The following is an 18,547-nucleotide window of genomic DNA, read 5'->3' as shown; positions in this document are numbered from 1 at the left end:
GCTGGTTAATTAAACTGTGCGGCGGCTTTGGTTCCACACAACCGAGTTACGAAATTAAATTGATTTCTTCTACCCAGTTATCATCAGTGTTTACAAGTGCTCTGGGGCATATTCTCCTGTGGCTGGGGAGGGAGGCACTGGCAGATGCTGGTACAGCTGGTGCTGCTGAACAGCGGTTTGGAAACGGGGGTTAAGAGGGTTGGGGGGACAAGGAGCGTTTTTCCATCTGACATAGAGCTGACCCTTGGAGGCTCAGACGCTCCAGTGGCTGCCACAGGAGACCCGACAGCTGGACATTTCATCCAGGCGTCCTGTGAGAGGTGAACACGTCCTGGGTCTGCAGCCAGGTGTGTACAGGGCTGGTGTACAGGATGAGTTTTTGCTGTCTGAGAGGCTGCCAACACTGCTACCTCCTGCCTTCCACAGGCCTCGGGCAGGAGGAGGCATTGACTGTGACTAGCAGTCATTAATTCAGGGCTGTCTTGGACATCTTTGAAGGCCTGAAGTTCAGGAAACTATTTAGTTTTACCCTCCTAAAGTACCAACTCCTGGCAGAGCCCGGCTCTGTCCATTCACCCATCCCTGCACCATCCATGTGCTTCCCTGGATTTGCTCTGGATTACAACTCCCGGGGAAAAAACTTCACATTATCCTCCTGTGAACATCATAATCATCACCATAATAATTATATTACCATTATATTAATATTACTGTTATCACTGATAATTATAATGATAAATATTAATGACGGTTCTGATGACGGTTTCTTCTGTTACGCCCTTTGCTTTAAGTATTTAACCCCGAACTCTTCAAGGTATTGGGCACCTTTAGAAAACTATCAAACGAAAGAAAAGATGTTTTGGGTAGTTTTTACTGGAAGTTTTTTATTGGAAAAGGGGGTGAAGAGCGGCTGGAGAAGGCGAGGAGTGTCGTGAGGGAGGGAGGAGCGGGGCTGCACCGGTCTGAGGGGACAAGGCGATGAACCCCGACAAGGTTCGGCGGAGTCGCTCCCGGGGCCTGTTCCTGCTCGGTGCCGCTCCCGAGCCCATTCCCGGTGGAGCCCATTCTCGTGGAGCCACTCCCGACCCCGTTCCCGGTCGGAGCCGCTGCCGGGGCCCCGCCCGCCGCCGGCTCCTCCCGCGCTGCCGGCGCCGCCGCAATCTTGTCCCCCCCGCGCCACCGTCGGCCCGCCCGGCGGGTGAGGGGTCACGGCTGCGGCCCCGGAAGCGGCGGCGGGGGCGGGCCCGGCCGTGTGTCTGTCCCGGGCTCCGTGTGTCTGTCCCGGGCTCTGCCCGGGGAGCGGCCTCTCCCCCCTGGCCGGGCAGGACGATGGTGCAGAGCCCGCCCGCTCGGCAGCGCCGCCGCCTCTGAGCCCCGCCCGGCCCGGGGCGCCGGTAAGGAGGGGACGGGGGCGGCCCCGCGGCCTGCTGGGGGTGGAGGGGGGGGCCCGGGGGTCCCGCCGGTGTCGGGAGCGGGCTCTGGGCCGGGCGGGTTGGGTTCGCTGTGGTTTGGCTCAGCCTCGTGGATTTTAGCCTTGGTTTGTCTTTATTATTTAAATTATTATTATTAATTATTTTTAAATAGAGTCCGTTAGCTTGAACTTTGTATGTGTGGCGTCGTACCAGAAAAAAAAAAAAAAGAGTAATTTCAGTAGCGCTGTATTTCCTTTTCAAAATAGCTTCTGAATAGTGATTCCTGCATTAGGCTTTTTTTGTTTGGTTGCGCCTTTTTTTTTTTTTTTTTTTTTTTTTTTTCCTATTCGCTACGTACTTGTATTTCATCCTCTTTTACTCTTGTGGGGTTTAACTTGACTAATGATCTCATGACGTCTTTAATAATAAAATTTCTGGTGCATCATGCCTAGGAACATGGCTGCTACATCCCCCCTGTTAAATTCAAACTATGTGTCGGAATCGCGGGTGTGGACACGCCGGGAAAGGTTGGAGAGAACAGATTACAGCACAGCTGGCTGTTGGGGTTTTTTTTTCCCCCCTCTTTCCTTTGTTTGCTGTTAAGAGTTTGTCTTCTCTGGGAAAATATATTGGCGGGATTAGCTCTGGCGGTGTAATTTTCCCTGTCAGACAAACCTGGAGTGTAGATAGGGATTCATTAAGGATTGCTCTCCACATCCTCGTCGAACTTCCATGAACTTTTTGTGATTGGAAGGAGAACCTGTCGTGGAAGGAGAGACCCTCTCACGGCCGGGCCTGATGTGGTAAATCATTACTGCGTTTTTATAAAGGCTGAGTTCCAGGAGACAATAATCCTTGTGCTTTTAGGCTGCACATACAAAATGTTTCGACTTTAATCCAGTGAGTTGCTGCCGCTTCCATCCCCCTCAGGTCCCTGGGAATCAGCCGGTGGCTGCAATCCAGCTCCTGGTCAGCAGGTGTGCCCAGGACAGGGATAACTTTTGTAGGCAGACTGAGCAGAGATCGTATTGAATTGCGAGATAACATTGAATTGTGCCTGCGGGACTGAATGATGCTCCCTGACCCCAGATTTAGTCGCATCAGAGAGGATTAAGCCCTTGGTAGCTTTGTTACCTCCCGCGATTTGAGGAGTGGCTCGGGGCCGGTGGAATGCGATTCTTCTCTTCCACTTGAAAGACAAGAACTTGAAATGCCGCCTGATAAGACAAAATAGTCACTGTGCTCTGTGAGCACCGGGGAGCATCCGAGGGCACGAACAAACAGACCTTGGTGCCCTTTGTGTGAGCCGGATGCGCCCGGAGAAACAGCGGAGAGGGAGCCTGGCACGTCCAGCCCCCTGTGTGCAGCTCCCTCCTGGAACACCCCCAGACCTGATCCTGCAGATCTGTCACCTGTGATCATCTCGGTTTTTTATTAAATAGCATAGGAGGTTTTGCAGAAATGAAGCTGTTTTATCAAACGAGCCCTAAACTGAGTATTAATGAAACTCGCTGGTGTCAGAATTTTGTTGCTTTTTCCAAATCTGCCCTTGCCAAAAGCAAGTATGTGTGGGAGTTTTATTTTCTCTTTGAGAAGACCGTCCTGACCTGTGAATAAAGCTGGTTCCCAGGACTCAGAACTCCCACGTTTTGTTTTGGAAGAAAACTGGTGTCCTGGCATATCGGTTTTTGTTAGTCGTCTGTAAAATGGAAACTGAACTCACCTACGGGAGTTTGGGCTGAGCAAAATAAAATCCTGTTTCCTTTGACCAGTGGGGGTGAAGTGATAATATTGCTGATGTGACATGATAATATTACTGCCATAGCCTTCATATTTCAGCTGTTGCCCAGGTCCCTTGTTTCGGTTGGTTTTGCTGCTGTTTCTATTTTCATAAGTGGCTACTGGCTGTTTTCCTGCTTGTCTCACACAGCCAGAATTACCTTCTTTCTACACCCAGAACTCTTTATTGTGCTATTCCCCAAAGCTGCCATTTCCTCCACTTGTCAGTTATTTTCTGCTTGGGATTCAAGGTGTGTATCTCTCTGCATCCTTGTCTCCTTACAGTTCTCATTACAGGCTGAAGAGCCTTTTTCTAGCGTTTCTCTGCACTTTCACTGCTGAATTTGGTACCACATTCCTTGACAGGTGGCTTTAAAGAAGTCAACAATTAACCTTATTAAACTGATCACTCAACCAGTTTCTGATTATTAAACTGTTAGTGAGCATTTACATATTTCTTGATTAAAGATGTCCTGTATTTGTTTGGCCATTGTCAGTACAGTATACACAGAATTTGATTTCTCATGGGTCTTTAAAGTTCCTATAAACCAGCATAGTTTTACTTTTGCCTTCCTCTCCCAGGTTCTCTTGCTAAGCAGCAGTAACCAAAATAGCATTTTTAATACAACTTTAAAGCCCTTCAGTCTATTATTGTATGTTTTATTGTAGTCTGTATTATATAGATTATGGTAAGTCATGTTGTAAGTCATGACTTTGGCTTGTAGAAGTTGGAAGGTTTAAAAATGCCCATATACTCTCCTATATGGAAGTGTCCTCGTTCCCGTGGCACAGGCTCACTTGCCCTTTTCAAGTTTGGCACCAAAATATGTCTTTTCAGTCAGAGGGAAGGTTCATTTTGATTTTACAGCTGGCTATGTTTTAAATTGTGTTTTTCACTTTTAACAGAAGTCAGAATTCAGGGTTCATTGGACCAGTGAAAAAAGGCTTCCTCACATTATTTATATTTCCTAACTTATAACTTCCTAACTTATAACCCTTTGCTGATTCTTCTTCTTTTTTTTTTTTTTTTTAAACTTCTAGCATTTAAAAAAAAATATTTGGAGCTTGTTTGGATTTGTCTGTTTCTGCATCAGTTTTTCTTCAAGTGGGAAATGAAAATCAGCTTTGCTGTCCCAGGAGCATCAGCTGGCACAGACTTCAGGTGCTTGTGGTAAATCCACCACAGACATTCTGAGCTACAACACGTATTTTTTGGGAGGGGCTGTCATACACAGATTGAGTAATGGGTGATCCACCTATTTTCCATTTGATTTTTTAAGTCATCTGCCTTTTATAGTAACTTTTCTGTCTTTATAGAGAGTTAAAGTCAGAAACATGGGTGTTTGAAATTCAGCATCAATTTGGTCTTTTAAAATTTGCTATAACCGACCAAATTACTTCCTTGGCTTTGTTTTATGGGCAGAACTGAAACGTTTGCTGTTCATGGAGCTCTTGGGGATGTTGAAATGCTTGATTATGCTTTGAAAAGGGTTTTGAGGGCTGGAGAGAAACATTTCATGCAAGTATGAAGCATTTTGCTTCATTCTGTTCTTGCGAGTCCCCAGGCTCTCAGGCTTTTGTTAATAATCCGCTTCCGTATTTATTATTTAGCAGAATAACACCAGGAAGGAATGTCCTTTTCAACAGGTGACATTCCCACTCTTCTTCTGCCCTGTACAGTGTCCTCTGCCTGTGCTCTTTGCATATGCAAAGGGCCAGGCCATTTTCCTGCCACAATTTCTGCTTCCAGGCTGTAGGGAAATGTGGGGAGTTTTATCAGTCAACATATTTGTCGAATAAAATAGCTCAGAAAACTGATAAGCCACTGTCTGGTTTGAGCCAATCCTCTGTTATCTCCCACTCAGGAGCTTTCTCCTGGAGCAGTCCTGGGGGAGGAGATGTGTTTGTGCACATCTGGCTGCAGATCTTTTGGTTGTGTTCGGTTGCAGGGGATTCAAGAATCCAAGGTGATGTTTTCAGCAGGTTTCACCCTCCTCCACACACCCCAGTCACTTCTCTTCCTCTGTGTTGTGGAGAAGTCCAGTGGCATTTACTGAGAGGTTGTTTACTTTGGTGTATTTTTTTAGCACTGAAGGACAGGAGAAGGAGAAGAGGCTCAGCTGGACAGAGGTAGTGCTCTGGTCTGGAGGATTCCCCTCCTTTCGTTCCTCTAGGATGAATTCCTCCTTCCTGGCTGCCCTTCTGCTGCTGACAGAGGTTTTAGGCTGTACAGTTTCATCCCACATGGTCCTTATTTGCTTTCTAAAAGGATTTTCCCACAGATATCAGCATGGTAAAGTAAATCTTGCACTTGGCCTCGTTGGACCTCATGAGCCCTCTGGATGGGATCCCTTCCCTCCACACAGCTTGGTGTCATTGCCAGATTTGCTGAGGGTGCCTTCAATCCCATGTCCACGTCATTTGTTTATCCCAGCTCCAACCCCAACTTCCCACCTCACACACCTGGGATCTGTTCTGCTTCACTCTTTTAGTTTTTCTGGTGTTGGATACCAAGCTTGGTTTGAAGAGAAGAAAACAAAATTAAAGGTAATTTTGGTACCTGCTGCTGTTTACTGCTCTGAAATGAGTGGCACTTTAATTTGAGATGAACAGCACTGCTTTGTTTGCATGTTATTTAGGGATGGTTTGCTAAGAAAATCACCCTTGGATTGATTTGTGTTAGTAAATATTTTTCTGGCAGCAACATTATTTTCACTCAAAGTGGTTAACCCTGATGTGACCCATTTCCTAACCCCATTGTACTGCTGGTAATGGGGCATCTTTGAAAACATAATTGATTTATAAATAAAGTGAGCTGCACAGCTCAGATTAAACTGTTCTGTGCAGTGAGATGTTCAGGCTTGGAAAACATACGAGGTCTTCATGGGGCAGTGCTGCCTGTGCCCTTCCCTTCCACCCCCACTTTTCTTCCTTAAGATATTTCAGTGGTGGTTTTGTATTTGAACCCCTCCTCTAGACTGAATATCTTTACATGCACAACAAGAATGGGAATTCTTTATAAGGAAATTCCATCATCTTAAGCTTTCTAGTGGGAAGGTGGTAGTTGACATTATGGCAAGATACAGGTAAAAATGTCAAACAGTTTTGATCTCTTTAAAATTCATGTTTGGGTGGGTTTTTTTCCTTTTGGCAGCTGCAATTTTGCTTTTAATATCTGCTTTAGTACAGCATACATTTTTTTATTGTTGTTAGGAATTCAGTTCCTTTGATATTAAGCTCTGAAATGGGAATTTAATACTTCAGCTGTGACTCATTTCATTGACTTTTGGTCTTTGCAACAGACTTCAAGATTTTCCTTATTTGTAATTTATTCTCGAAAAAACTCATCTGTCTGTTTCAGCAGTTTCCTTTTTTCATATATAAATAAGGAGGAATTACAAATGTTATTCCTTTGAGGTTGCTGTCTGTGATCTTGAGCTGTACCAGAGGGAAATTCCCCGAATTGCAGAATACATGACTATTTTCTTGCTTTTTAGACAGCTGCCCAAATCTCTGTTTCCCTGGGACTCTGGTAGATTAACTGTAGTATTTCCATCCTTTTCCATTTGTATCTCTTCACCTGTATAACAGAATTTCCAGACTTTGTGGGGCCTGATTTAAGAGCATCTCCAGGGCTTATCCAGGGTTTCCCAGTGAGTTCCATCAGCTGTAACTCTGCATTTGGTCCCGATGAACACCCTTCACTACCCAGCAATTACTTTGGAGCTGGTGGCCAATGTTCCAGGCTGGCAGTTTTCATTCTTCCTGTTGTACTTGAGCTACTTGTGCAGTAAAAATCTCCCCAGTCAGCCTAACAAGTATTAAAAAGCTTAGCCAGAGTGGAGAGAGGCAGCAGAGTCATTAGAGCCACTCACTAAATTATTTATTTGGCTAAAAAGTGAAATCTGATCTTGCTTGCCTGACCTGCCAGGAGGTAATAGCATTGGGTTTCTTTTTTTTAACTGTGTGAAGAAGAAATAAAAGTCTAAATCATATTCTTTAAGTTATTCATTTACACAGAGAAGGGAGTTAGTTACAACTGGAGCTGGTAAAAGAATTGTGTTTGTGTTGTGATTCTCACGGGTCCTAAGAGAAAGGAGGAGGTTAAGAAAGCCCTAAAATCTAGTGGGAATATACATTTAGACGTACCTGCAGTGATCTGGTTCACGAATTCTTTAATAATTAATGTTATTTAAGTACTTTGATAAAAAATCAGTAGCTCTTCGGGCAACAGCGTGGAAACATTTGTCATTCTGGTTTGCACCAGCCATATCCAATTGCTATTTTCATGTCAGCTCTAGTATTGAAATCCACAGTTGTTCCCTTTTCTCTCACAAATGCTCAAAAGGCATATTAGGCCTCGGAAATTGAGGCTTACAGCATTTTCTAATTGCTTTCAAAGCCGTTGAGTTATGGGAGCATATTAAGCAACTGGCACTTAAAAGCCGGTGATCTCTTACATAAAAATATTAGCCCAAATATTTTTCTGCGTGTGCTTTTCAGCACATCCCGTTTTATGGCTGAATTTAGGCCCTGTGGTAAACAAACATGCTAATGGAGCTGTTGGAAGCCCCTTTAAAAAGGACTCACAGCCCTGTCTGTGCTGTGAGTGACACTCAGCTCTGATTAAATGCTGCAATAAACCCTGCATCTGTGGTATTTTCAAAAGGAAATTCAGAAGGGAGCACTGAATACAACTCTGCTTTTGGTTTATCTTTTGATCTTTTTCCATCTCAACATGTGTCTCCAATGTTTCTAGATGGAGTGTTTGGGATTTTTAACTAGGGCTCATTTAAGAAATTTGCTGCCGGGGACAAGACAGGCAGAACGTGCGGGAGGGCGGATCGTCCCCAGCATGATCCCTGCCAGCACCAGCTCTGCCTTCCCCTCTCATTCCTGCCTCCTGACACCTTCACTGGCCTGTTTGGCCGTGGCACAGCTGGTCTGGGACAAAGAGAGGAGTGCTGGTAAGGTGCACATTTATCATCACCTTTTCTTTCCTCTCTCCTTCCCCCCCTTCCCCTGCACTGTGCTCTCACTCAGAGACACACGTTATTTTTGGAGAGGTGTTTGCAGCACCTAGTTCTTCTCACTGATAGTAAAAACTTGCTGGCTTTCCTGGTCTTTGCAGAGTGGATGAAAATGGGTTGATGATGCAAAATAGTAAACCCAGGACGTGGTCTTGTGCTCTGCAGAGCACTGTCTCAGCAGGTTTCACCCAGGAGAGCAAGTAGGTGTGTGGGGAGAGTGAGCAAGGCACAACTCAGTGTTGTGTTATTGCTGCAGGACCCCGGGGCTCTTCTCTGTGAGCTGAATTTTTCCCTCTCTCTGGGGCAGTTTTGCAGGTTTTGTCAGTATTTCTTCTGTTAATACTAATGGGAGCATTTCTGCCAGTAAAATCCTGAGTATACACAAGGAAGCTGTGGTCATTGTATACTGAAGGATCTGAAAAAGGCTTTGTTTCAATGCTTGTCCTTTACCCTTCTTTTGTTTTCTTTTAAATCAATAGATCAGATCAAAGATCACTCCCTCCTTTGCTCTCAAAACCTGTCCCTCTCATCCTCAGCCCTGCTACACCTGGATTCTAAATGACAACTGTGTGCTTTTAATGAGTCAGTGAGGATCACCCAGACCTGCAGGGAGCAGAGTCCCTGACTTAATTAAATGTTACCAGACCTGCATGGATGCTCAAACATTAACTCTAGCCGTGTGGAATTCTCTAAGATGCTGGTCCTGAGATTGGCCTTTGCCTATGAATTCTGGAGTTAGGCAGCACATTGTTAGGAACAGTTACTGCCTTTCTAGTTCAGTTGGGGTTAAAAGCCTTTTCAGCCAGGATTTTAGGTATGACATAGGTAAGAGGTTGGCTTGAAGTAACTCCTTGCAGACCTTCTCAAGTAGATGTCACAAGACTGCCCTTTAACACTGGACTGTTTGCTTTTCCTTTTGAGTGGAGATGGGGAAGCTGATACAGTAAAGTTAATTTGGGTCTTTCTGCTCTGTAAGTGAAAATTCAGGAGTGGAATCAGACAAAATATTATATTTTGGACAAAAATTAATGATGCAGTACATTTCCTCAGCATGTGTAAGTCTGTCTTTGCTTCCAGACTCTAGCAAAAGTTCTAGATCCTGCAAGAATCAAATAAAAGAGTCTTCCAGCCTCCACCCTAGTGCAGTTCTTAGGTGTTTCTGACCTCAGGATTCTTGATGCAGAAGCCTAAAATGCTTCTCAGATCCTGTTTTGAAAGTAGAGGCATTTGGGGCTAAGGATGGTGTAAAGAGGGATCCTTCAGGCTCCAACCTCAGTTTTGAAAGGATGTACAAGGTTTGACCTGTGGGCTGTGTTACAACTCTGTCCACACTGTAATTTGGTGAATCCAAACCTTACTGGAATTGAAGTGTAACAGTGTATGTATATCCTGCCTTGGTGTGTGGGGAAAGGAAAGAACTGGGTTTATTTCTTATCAGTGATACTGGGCTGTACTAGAAGTTCTCCTCATTTCTTAAAATCTGTTCCCAGCTGGCAATTTCAGGTGCTGAGAAGGTGATGTTGAGCATGTTTTGATTTATGCTGTATTCAAGGCTCACAGTCTGTGTTCAGTGAACGGTGCAGTCGTATAATTGAATCTCACTTCGGCGTATGATTCCATTTCTTGTCATCAAACTTTTGTCTGGTGTGATCTGCCAGCCCCTCCACACTGTAGCACACAGCCCAGTCACTCTGTTGTAATATTCTTTCTTTTCAGGTGAACAATCAGAATAATGTTCTACATAAACCTGTTGGAGAACCTGAAGGTTTACATCAGCAGCCGACCTCCGCTCGTGGTCTTTATGATCAGTGTCAGTGCTATGGCAATAGCTTTCCTGACACTGGGTTATTTCTTCAAAATCAAGGAGATCAAGTCACCAGAAATGACAGAGGTAGGTACAAAAAGTTCCTGAGCTAAGCAGTGGATTATTTTTTCCCCCATAAGAACTCTGTCTTGTGTTGTGGTTTAGGAATGTTCAGTGCCCCCACTGAGTGTTCCCTGCTCCCCCCTCTCCAGCTGGAAGCACAAAAGGCAAAGATCACAGGTTGAGATAAGAACAGTGTACTGGAAACAGCAATGACATAGCAAAACAAACAGTAACAGCAACAATATTAACGACAAAAGGTGTAAGAAAAGAAATTATTTACATGGACTAACATTCCCGAGAATAGACAACACTGGACAGCTCCCTCCACCATGTTTTCTCAGCTAGAAGGAACACTCTTTCCCCCACCAATGATGGGAGGTGGTATAGCATAACTCAACTCCTGCAAAAAATTAACCCTGTCCTGGCCAGAAACCAGAACATTATGAGAGAGCAGAGAATCTTGTGGGAGATTGTCTTCATTTATGCTTGCCACTCATTTCATAGGGGAGAGGCTGTTGGTGTCAATGTTTGGCAGTCTTGTTTTATTTCGAGGATGAGCCCAAATCATCTGTCATGGATCTTCCCTACTGTGTCTAGAAACCTTCGTGTTTCTTGCTCTGTTGGGCCAGCTGGCTGTTTTGGGGAGCTCCTTACCTAGCAGGACTGTTCTGTAATGAGGGAAACCTCGCCAGAAACCGCTCCTACCCCGGGCACGGCGGGAACAGACCGAGTCAGGATGTTCCCTTTGTAGTTCAGAGGATGCTGTGCTGAGCTGTGGTCAGACAGTGGCTGGGATTGAACACATCTGACTTCTGTAAACAGCTTGCCCCGTTGTTGAGACAGCCCTGGTGATGTTTGTGCTTGCTTTGTGAGCTGTGTAATTTTTGTTAAATGGCTTGGAACGTGGGCGGGATGGTGCCTCTCAAGGCGTGCACAGCTCCCCAGAGGTGGCAGCCAGCAGTAACTGGCTAATTTGGTTGAAATCTCTGTGTTTGTTTTAAGGACTGGAATACTTTCCTCCTGAGGTTTAATGATTTGGACTTCTGTATATCTGAGAATGAAACCTTGAAGCATCTCATCAATGATACCACAACTCCAGAGAGCACCGTGACCAGTGGACAGGCGAGATCTTCCACACAGTCCCCACAGACTCTGGAGGACTCTGGTCCAATAAACATCTCAGTTACCATCACACTGACCCTGGACCCACTCAGACCATTTGGAGGATATTCTCGCAATGTCACACATCTGAGCTCCACAATTTTTGGGCACCAAATTGGACTTTCAGGTATGCAAGACTGGACCTTTAAAAATTCAGTTTACAGTTGGCTCTTAGAGGTTTTTTCATTTCAAGAGGGATTGGCTTCAGGCTGAAAGAAAGTAGGTTTAGATTGGATATTAGGGAAGAAATTCTTCCCTGTGAGGGTGGTGAGGCCCTGACACAGGTTGCCCAGAGAAGCTGTGGCTGCCCCGTCCCTGGAAGTGTCCAAGGCCAGGCTGGACAGGGCTTGGAGCAGCCTGGGATAGTGGAAGGTTCCCTGCCCATGACAGAGGGATGGAATGAGTTGAACTTTTCTTTCCAACCCAAACACGTGATTTAAATGCTTCTATCATTTGAATGCTAACTGTATAATCAAATAAAAGTTCACCAGCTAATTATTGGTATATAAATCTTTCGTGTACAACAGAGATGTGTTTCCAGATTTGTTGTGAGTATATTCCTGTGTAGAGCCCTTTACTTGTTTGTTAGGAGAACTCTTCCCTGCATTCAGAGTGGCAAAGAACCTGCAGGTGAACCCAGATTAGACTTTGCAGTTTTAAATGATTAACCTAATGACAATGGAAGGTAATTTTTAAGCCAACAGAATTCCAAACAGCAAAAGCTTGTAAAGTGACTGTCTTCAGATCTGTCTTGATACATCTTCAGGTCCTTAACTGACATTTTAAAGGCAGTGACAAATATACATTAGAGAACAAGTATCATGTTGTCTAAAAAAATGTGATTTATCTAAAATACATATGTGAATAAGCTTGAATATCACAAACAGCAACAGATAAGATGATGACAGTTTCTGTGATGGGGAATGACCAATCTACTGTGTGGCTGCCTACCCGTAAGTTTTGACAGGAGTTTTTGGAAAATTAATGGAAATTGATAATAGAACCTCACTGAATTTTAGCTTTTAGCCAGGGTTGCATTTTGTAATAATCTCTGAAGGAGTCTTGAACCTGAGAGACCTGTGGAGAGACATTGCCCATAGCTGCAAATCTATATTATTGTTTTTCCTGTTGTTATTTTGTTGCTGCTTTAAGAGCTATCAAATGCAAGTTCTATTTCCAGCAGCCTGGATTTATTTATTTTGAGTCTGAATATATCCACATGGAGTTATTGTACCTGACTTTATCTGCAGTCCAATGTCTACTGGTACCTTTTTGTCTACACAGATACCTCCAGATTGAAAATTGAGCATCAGAAAAAACAAATGTGGAATGAAGTTTTTAAGAGAAAGGCTAAAGATCTAAAGATTTTACTTTCTAATAAAGTTCTCTGAAACATGCAGGAGTTCACTTATAAATAGTTTTTAATTTCTGAAAGGAGCTTAGTGACCCCAGTTCTTCTGGGGCGGGAGAGATTAGAAAGACCAGCAGCTGGGCTTTTTGTAGTTTGTTTTGGTTTTTAACTTTGTTTTTGCTCCCTTTGTTGCTACTAAAGATCCGGGATGACTTCAAAGGTACAGATTCAGGGTGGTGGTTGCTGCCTTAGTCGTTTGTGTGTTGTCCTTATCCTGGTGATTGTTGCTCAGATACTTTTGTGAACGAAAACCAGCTTTCCTTCTCTCTTTCTCAAAGGCAGAGAATCCCATGAGGAAATAAATATTACATTCACCCTGCCAGCTGCCTGGAATTCAGATGACTGTGTTCTTCATGGCCACTGCGAGCAGGTCGTGTTCACAACCTGCATGACTGTGACAGCAGCCAGCAATGTATTTCCTGTCACAGTGTAAGTGCTTTTTAAACACTCCTTCCCAGACTGGTTCCTGGGTGATTAATTCCTCAGCTGGTTCTCTGAGGATGTTAGTTCCTGATGAACATTCCTGTTGACCGTGGAAATTATGTACCTTCCCTCCTTCCCCCACAGTAAAACATTTGTCTTGGAACTTCTGCTGTCTTTTAGCAGCACTAGATTTTTCTGAGGGTGTTTTAAACCATAGCATGTTTTTTAAACATGCCTTTCAACATGCTACCTAAACTTCACTGGGAGCAAAACAATCCGTGGAGATTTAAGAAAGATACCCTATTATTTAGTGTCACTGCCTTGGGTGAGAGATAAGATTTGATCCTAAGGTTCTTATCCTTTTCCCTGCTGAGAAATCAGCAAAATGCTGTTGTGCTGCCATGCCCTTGCCCCAGCAGGTACAGACCTTCCATAAAATAGTCTCCTTTTGTCTCGTCTGGATTCCCTGACACTATTCAACCCAACCTGGAGAACCACCAGATAGATTAACATGTGTGAAACCTTATGAAAACCAGTGTTTTCCCAATTAAGCTGTGGGATGTTGACTTACTGGAACAACATGCAGTTAAATTCTAATCTTAGTATGGGAATCATATGGTTTTTATAGATCCTTTTGCTTAAGCTTTGGGTTTTTTTATTGTTTTGGAAGGTCCATCCAAACTAAAACTGGGGTTTGAGAGGGCAGTAAAAGTTCTCCTTACTGAACATGGAGAATGTGCTCAGGGTGCTAATTATTTCTGTTTTTTCTGCAGTCAGCCACCACATTGTGTTCCTGAAACATACAGCAATGCTACCCTGTGGTACAAGATCTTCACCACAGCCAGGGACTCTAACACCAAATATGCACAAGATTATAACCCCTTCTGGTGTTACAAAGGAGCAATCGGAAAAGTGTATCATGCTTTAAATCCCAAGCTAACTGTTATAGTTCCAGATGTAAGTGCTGGGGTGTTTCTATGTGTTATTTTGGATAAATGCTTAGCTCTGTTTCAAGTGAATGTGGTTCTGTTCACGTCCTAAAATAGGCATGTTCAGTGCTGGTTTATTATGTAGGGCTGAGACAGAGCTGGGAATGCTCTACCCCCAGTGATGGTCTTCATGTAATCTCCATGTGCCTCACAGCTCTTAATAACGAACATTTATATTTTGAAATCATTTAAAAGCCTCTGCCAGTATTTGGGAAAAGATCTATAACACAGGTTTTTAACACAAGGAACATTTTGGCTCTTTGTGCCACAATTAGGAATCGCTTTCATTACTACACCAGCTGCATAAAGGGGGGAAACTTGATTCATTAAGTAATTTCCATGTTGATCTGATAATTATTGCTTTAATATAAAATGCCAACCATTGGTGCTCTGTCAGTAAATGGTTTTAATTCTCTGGGCAGGATGATCGCTCCCTAATAAACCTGCATCTCATGCACACCAGTTACTTCCTTTTTGTGATGGTGATTACAATGTTCTGCTATGCAGTTATTAAAGGCAGACCAAGCAAACTGAGGCAAAGCAATACAGAATTCTGCTCTGAAAAGGTGAGTCTGTGTGGTAACAAAATATTGACTCTGATAAGAAAACACAGAAGATGTTTTTTACACAGGACAGACTGGTTTTTCTTGTCTCTGGAGATGTAGATTTAATGGCCTTCCAAAGAGACACGGGTGTTTCATTGTGGACAGTATAGGTGGGTGCTACAAAAGGCATATATGTGCTTTGTATATCCTAAGAATTAGATTTCTGCCCCACAGAAGTGGATTATTGCAGCTCAGTAAGTGCAGGGCTGCAGCTCTTCTGCCATAATTCTGATGTTACTTGAACTGTTTTGTGTGAAGCACTGAATAGATGGCATTGAGTAGTTCTATTTATCTTTTATCACAACAGGCTGAAAGCTTTGACTAAAACATGATACATAATTCTAATGGTTGGTAATCAGAACTAAATTAAAAACAATAACAAAGCTATTGAAGCAGTCATTGTTCAGTAGTGCTTTGGAGGATTTGCACTTTGCTTGAAGGATTAAATATTAAATTTATTAACTTGTGAAGTAGAAAGCCATTGTTGACACGTTTTGATCTTAATGATGTTTTGTAGAATAAGCTGGTTTGGTTTTTTGGGTTTGAATGGTTTGAGTTTTTTAATTTTATTGATTATGCTGAGTACAAAACACCTTCAGACTTACTTTGATTTCCTTTCCAAGTTAGACTTCCCAAGGTTCTTTGAAAAGGCAAGCACAGATATGCCAGCTGCACAGAGATAAGTAATATCACTGTAACAGGATTAAGAACTTGCCTTTAATTAAATGTTTTCTTTCTCTTTTGTTTAGGTTGCTTTGTCAGAAGCATAATCCATCCTCTCCTTTTACCGAGAATGACTGAGAACCGTAATCATTGCCTGCTGAACCCAGACTGGGTCTTGACACTCTGTGAATACATTATCTTGCAATGTTGGTTTATTCCAACCAAAGACATTTCAAGTGCCTGTAATTGATTTGTACATATTTATAAAAGTATATTCAGAATAGGTCAGAGGATGCACTTGTTCCGCATCGTAGTGCGGCCGGAAACCTTCAGTCTTTCCCTGTGGACATAGCGGAATGTTTGTGTAGATATGTTTAGTGATATGGCTACTTATAGTCAGAGCAAGATATTTTTGTCTAGCTGCATCTGGGCAGGTTAAGATGCCTTTGCAAGTGTCTCAAACAAACCAAGAGATCTTTGGTTGTTTTTTTTTTTTTTTGCCCAATATGTACAGTGTGTTTGAAACAGTATGCACCTTTGATATAATACTGCATTTCCAAAGCCACCAATCTACTACATGACTTAAATGTGTATTTGTGTGGCCTAATACTTTCTTCCATTTGCTCCTTGCTTGCAAGAAAAGATATCAACATTTTAGAATTTTTTTCTTTTTTTTTTTTGAAAAAAAAAAAGAAACACATATTCACATTTTAATAGTGCTGTATTTAGGACAAACTTGTGCTTTTATTCATAGTAAAAAAATTAAGAAGTGAAGTCCCATTTTAAACTGTTTCTTACTGAAAAGTACTGATTGATTTTTTTTTTAATTTATTTTTTGGGGTTTTTTTGGTTTTTTCATTTGGCTTGCTGAATGCCAGAGAACCAGTCAGCACAGAGACTATCTGGAAAACTTTCCACTTGGCCTCCCATCCGCACCCCTCAAGCCAGGATTCTGTGTCTCTGCTGCAGAGCAGCTTTCTGTAAACTTCTTCTTTTTTTTTTTTTTTCTAGAAAGTGAAACTTAATAAAAAGATGTATTGTATTAACAGTCTGTCGGGGCTCTGCACAGCCTTGGGCAAGTGCAAATAATGAAAGGAAAAGAAATCCCATAGTCTGTTACAGAGCTTCACTTTGGGACTCTCCATCCATCTCAGAAGGGCAGCTAAAATGACCCTTTGATTGGCTTTGTCCCATTCCCATTTAATGCTGTCCACTCAGGGGAAAATGACAAGAAGAGTAGGGCTGTTGTGATTAAGGTCAAAGAAACCACACAGTCAAACACTTTCTGTTCTCTGTGTCAATTCTTAAATCCGAGGTTTTATTCTGTGCATTTCTTCCCTTTCCCATTCTGCCTTTTGCTGGTTTTCTTTCTGGCTCCTTATTGAGTAGCCTCCTTGATTTCAGGAGTCAGGGTCTTCCTGCAGACATTTCCACCACTGCTTTTAAAATCTCAACTGGTTGCCTTAATTGACCTTTCATCTTGTCTCTCAGCTTTCTCATCAGTGTAACAGGTCTGCATTCATACCCACAGGCTTTTTTTTCCTCCTCCTTTTGCTCTAAACTACACAAAAGGAAAAAGCCAACTCACAATCTCATAGTCTCAACTATGCTGGCATAAAATTCTCAGTTTGTTACCTACAGACACCGTTGATTGGTATCCACTGGGCTGTGTGTGGGACTTCAGTAACTTCACGAGTCTTAAGAGTGTTAGAAGTGAAAGAGTCACAGTTTTCTTCAGAACATGTTTCCTTATAGAGTTTCAGTTACTTAAGTAGTATTAACTAACATGTTTTCTCCAGGGATGTTAAGGCAGAGCTTTAGACATGGCCTAGTTTGAAGTCTAGGGATAAAACGAAGCTTCCAGTTTTCTCCTGATGCTGCTATGGGCTATTGCTGCTTCCCTGAAACGAGTCAGAGGAGTCAAACAGGTAGACAGCTTCTCCTGAAAACAGTTCCTAATTCACCCATGCCCAGCCTTCTGTGTTAATACTGACTTTGAGAGTTGCCTACAAGGGTGGCTGATCTGGGGACCAAAGGCAGGAAATAGGAAATGGATTGGGGGGGGAGAGTTATTTCTGGAAATACCTAGAAAACACCCAGTGTAATGTGACTCCTTTAGAAAAGCAAAGCCAAATGCTTTCACAGAATTAAGAATCAAAACTCCAAATGTCCAAAGTGGAATTTGGTCTGCTGGGGAAAACAGATTTGGTTTTTTAATCTGTCTTTGCTAGTTGACAATTAAAGGAGCCTCCTCGAAAACTTCTCACCCACTCTATTGAAGCCCCCAGAAATACTAAGATTGTGACCCACAAATGCAAAAGGGAAGATGTTAGAGAGTTGTATTTTTTGGCCTTAGTTTATCCCTTTGCACCCCTGTATTGCAGCAGAGAGGTGAGAGTGTCCCACCAGGTGGACGTGCTGTAATACTGAGGAATATTGGATTGTTCCTGGGCGTGGTGTACAAAGTTAAATGCAGCCAAACAGAAGAGTTAAAACTTAATATTAAAGTTCAGATCATATTGATCTTTCCTTTTTTTGTTTTCTTTTTTCTTTTTAACTATGACTTGAATCAGTTTTGATTCTATTTGTACGTGTTTTCTTGTTCTTAGAAAGCTGCCGTTTTCTTTTGCGTTTTCTTTGGCATTACATAGAAAATCTGAGCCTTGGTTTCAACCCTCTGCAGGTGATTGTAGGGTTAAGATGGCTGTTTTGTTTTGTTTTGTTCTTACATTTCACTTGTCTTGTTGCATGATGGTTAATAGCTGATTTGGAAATGACATTTCTCTCCTAGATTAATTTTGTGTTTGTAAGATGTGCATATTGCTTTGCAGAATAAAAACTATGAAGTTTATTCCGTTGTCTTTATTTCCACAGCCCAGTTGCTGCCGAGGTTTCATAGATCACCTATGTTATTTGGGCCACTGGAGGAAATTAGTAGTGAAAATCTGCAGCAGTGTGGAATTTCAAAACCTTTGGTGGAGTGAGCACCTTATGTAGACTTGTTTTCTTCATGTTTTATGGTGTAGGGAATGTAGCCTGATGCCCATCACGCAGATTTTGTGTCTTAGACCCACCTCTCCTCTTGCTATTCCTTGGTGATGATCATTCCTTCCACTGCCTCCTCTCTACAAATACTGGGTAACTTACTCAGAACCAAGACCAGATGCTGAGCATTTCCCAGTGGCTGGAGGATTTATATGGATGAGG

The 18,547-nt window shown here is 42.7% G+C and overlaps 1 protein-coding gene across 2 annotated transcripts; it reads left to right on the top strand.

The window, feature by feature from the left end:
* The first annotated feature begins 178 nt into the window (after nt 1-178).
* Nucleotides 179-18,191, top strand: TMEM248 (transmembrane protein 248). 2 transcript variants are annotated; one of them, XM_027666862.1, is made up of 7 exons: nt 179-347; nt 9,938-10,112; nt 11,091-11,376; nt 12,939-13,089; nt 13,857-14,040; nt 14,495-14,638; nt 15,427-18,191. In XM_027666862.1, exons 2-7 carry the CDS (start codon nt 9,954-9,956, stop codon nt 15,445-15,447), a joined length of 945 nt encoding a protein of 314 aa, XP_027522663.1. In that variant the 5' UTR covers nt 179-347; nt 9,938-9,953; the 3' UTR covers nt 15,448-18,191. The 2 variants fall into 2 exon arrangements, with proteins under 2 accessions (XP_027522663.1, XP_027522664.1); XM_027666863.1 differs by lacking the exon at nt 179-347 and adding an exon at nt 1,271-1,394.
* Nucleotides 18,192-18,547: the final 356 nt, after the last annotated feature.

Source organism: Corapipo altera, unplaced genomic scaffold, assembly GCF_003945725.1.
Source record: "Corapipo altera isolate COAL_440 unplaced genomic scaffold, ASM394572v1 181, whole genome shotgun sequence".
Taxonomy (NCBI): domain Eukaryota; kingdom Metazoa; phylum Chordata; class Aves; order Passeriformes; family Pipridae; genus Corapipo; species Corapipo altera.
Note: the sequence above shows the minus strand (reverse complement) of the source record. Positions and strands in the feature narration are given on the sequence as shown.

Excerpts from the sequence above, each read along its gene's own strand:
- TMEM248 (XM_027666862.1), top strand. The coding sequence starts at position 9,954 with ATGTTCTACATAAACCTGTTGGAGAACCTGAAGGTTTACATCAGCAGC. Across the intron at positions 10,113-11,090 it reads AGTCACCAGAAATGACAGAG|GACTGGAATACTTTCCTCCT; the intron begins GTAGGTACAAAA and ends GTTTGTTTTAAG. Across the intron at positions 14,639-15,426 it reads CAGAATTCTGCTCTGAAAAG|GTTGCTTTGTCAGAAGCATA; the intron begins GTGAGTCTGTGT and ends TCTTTTGTTTAG.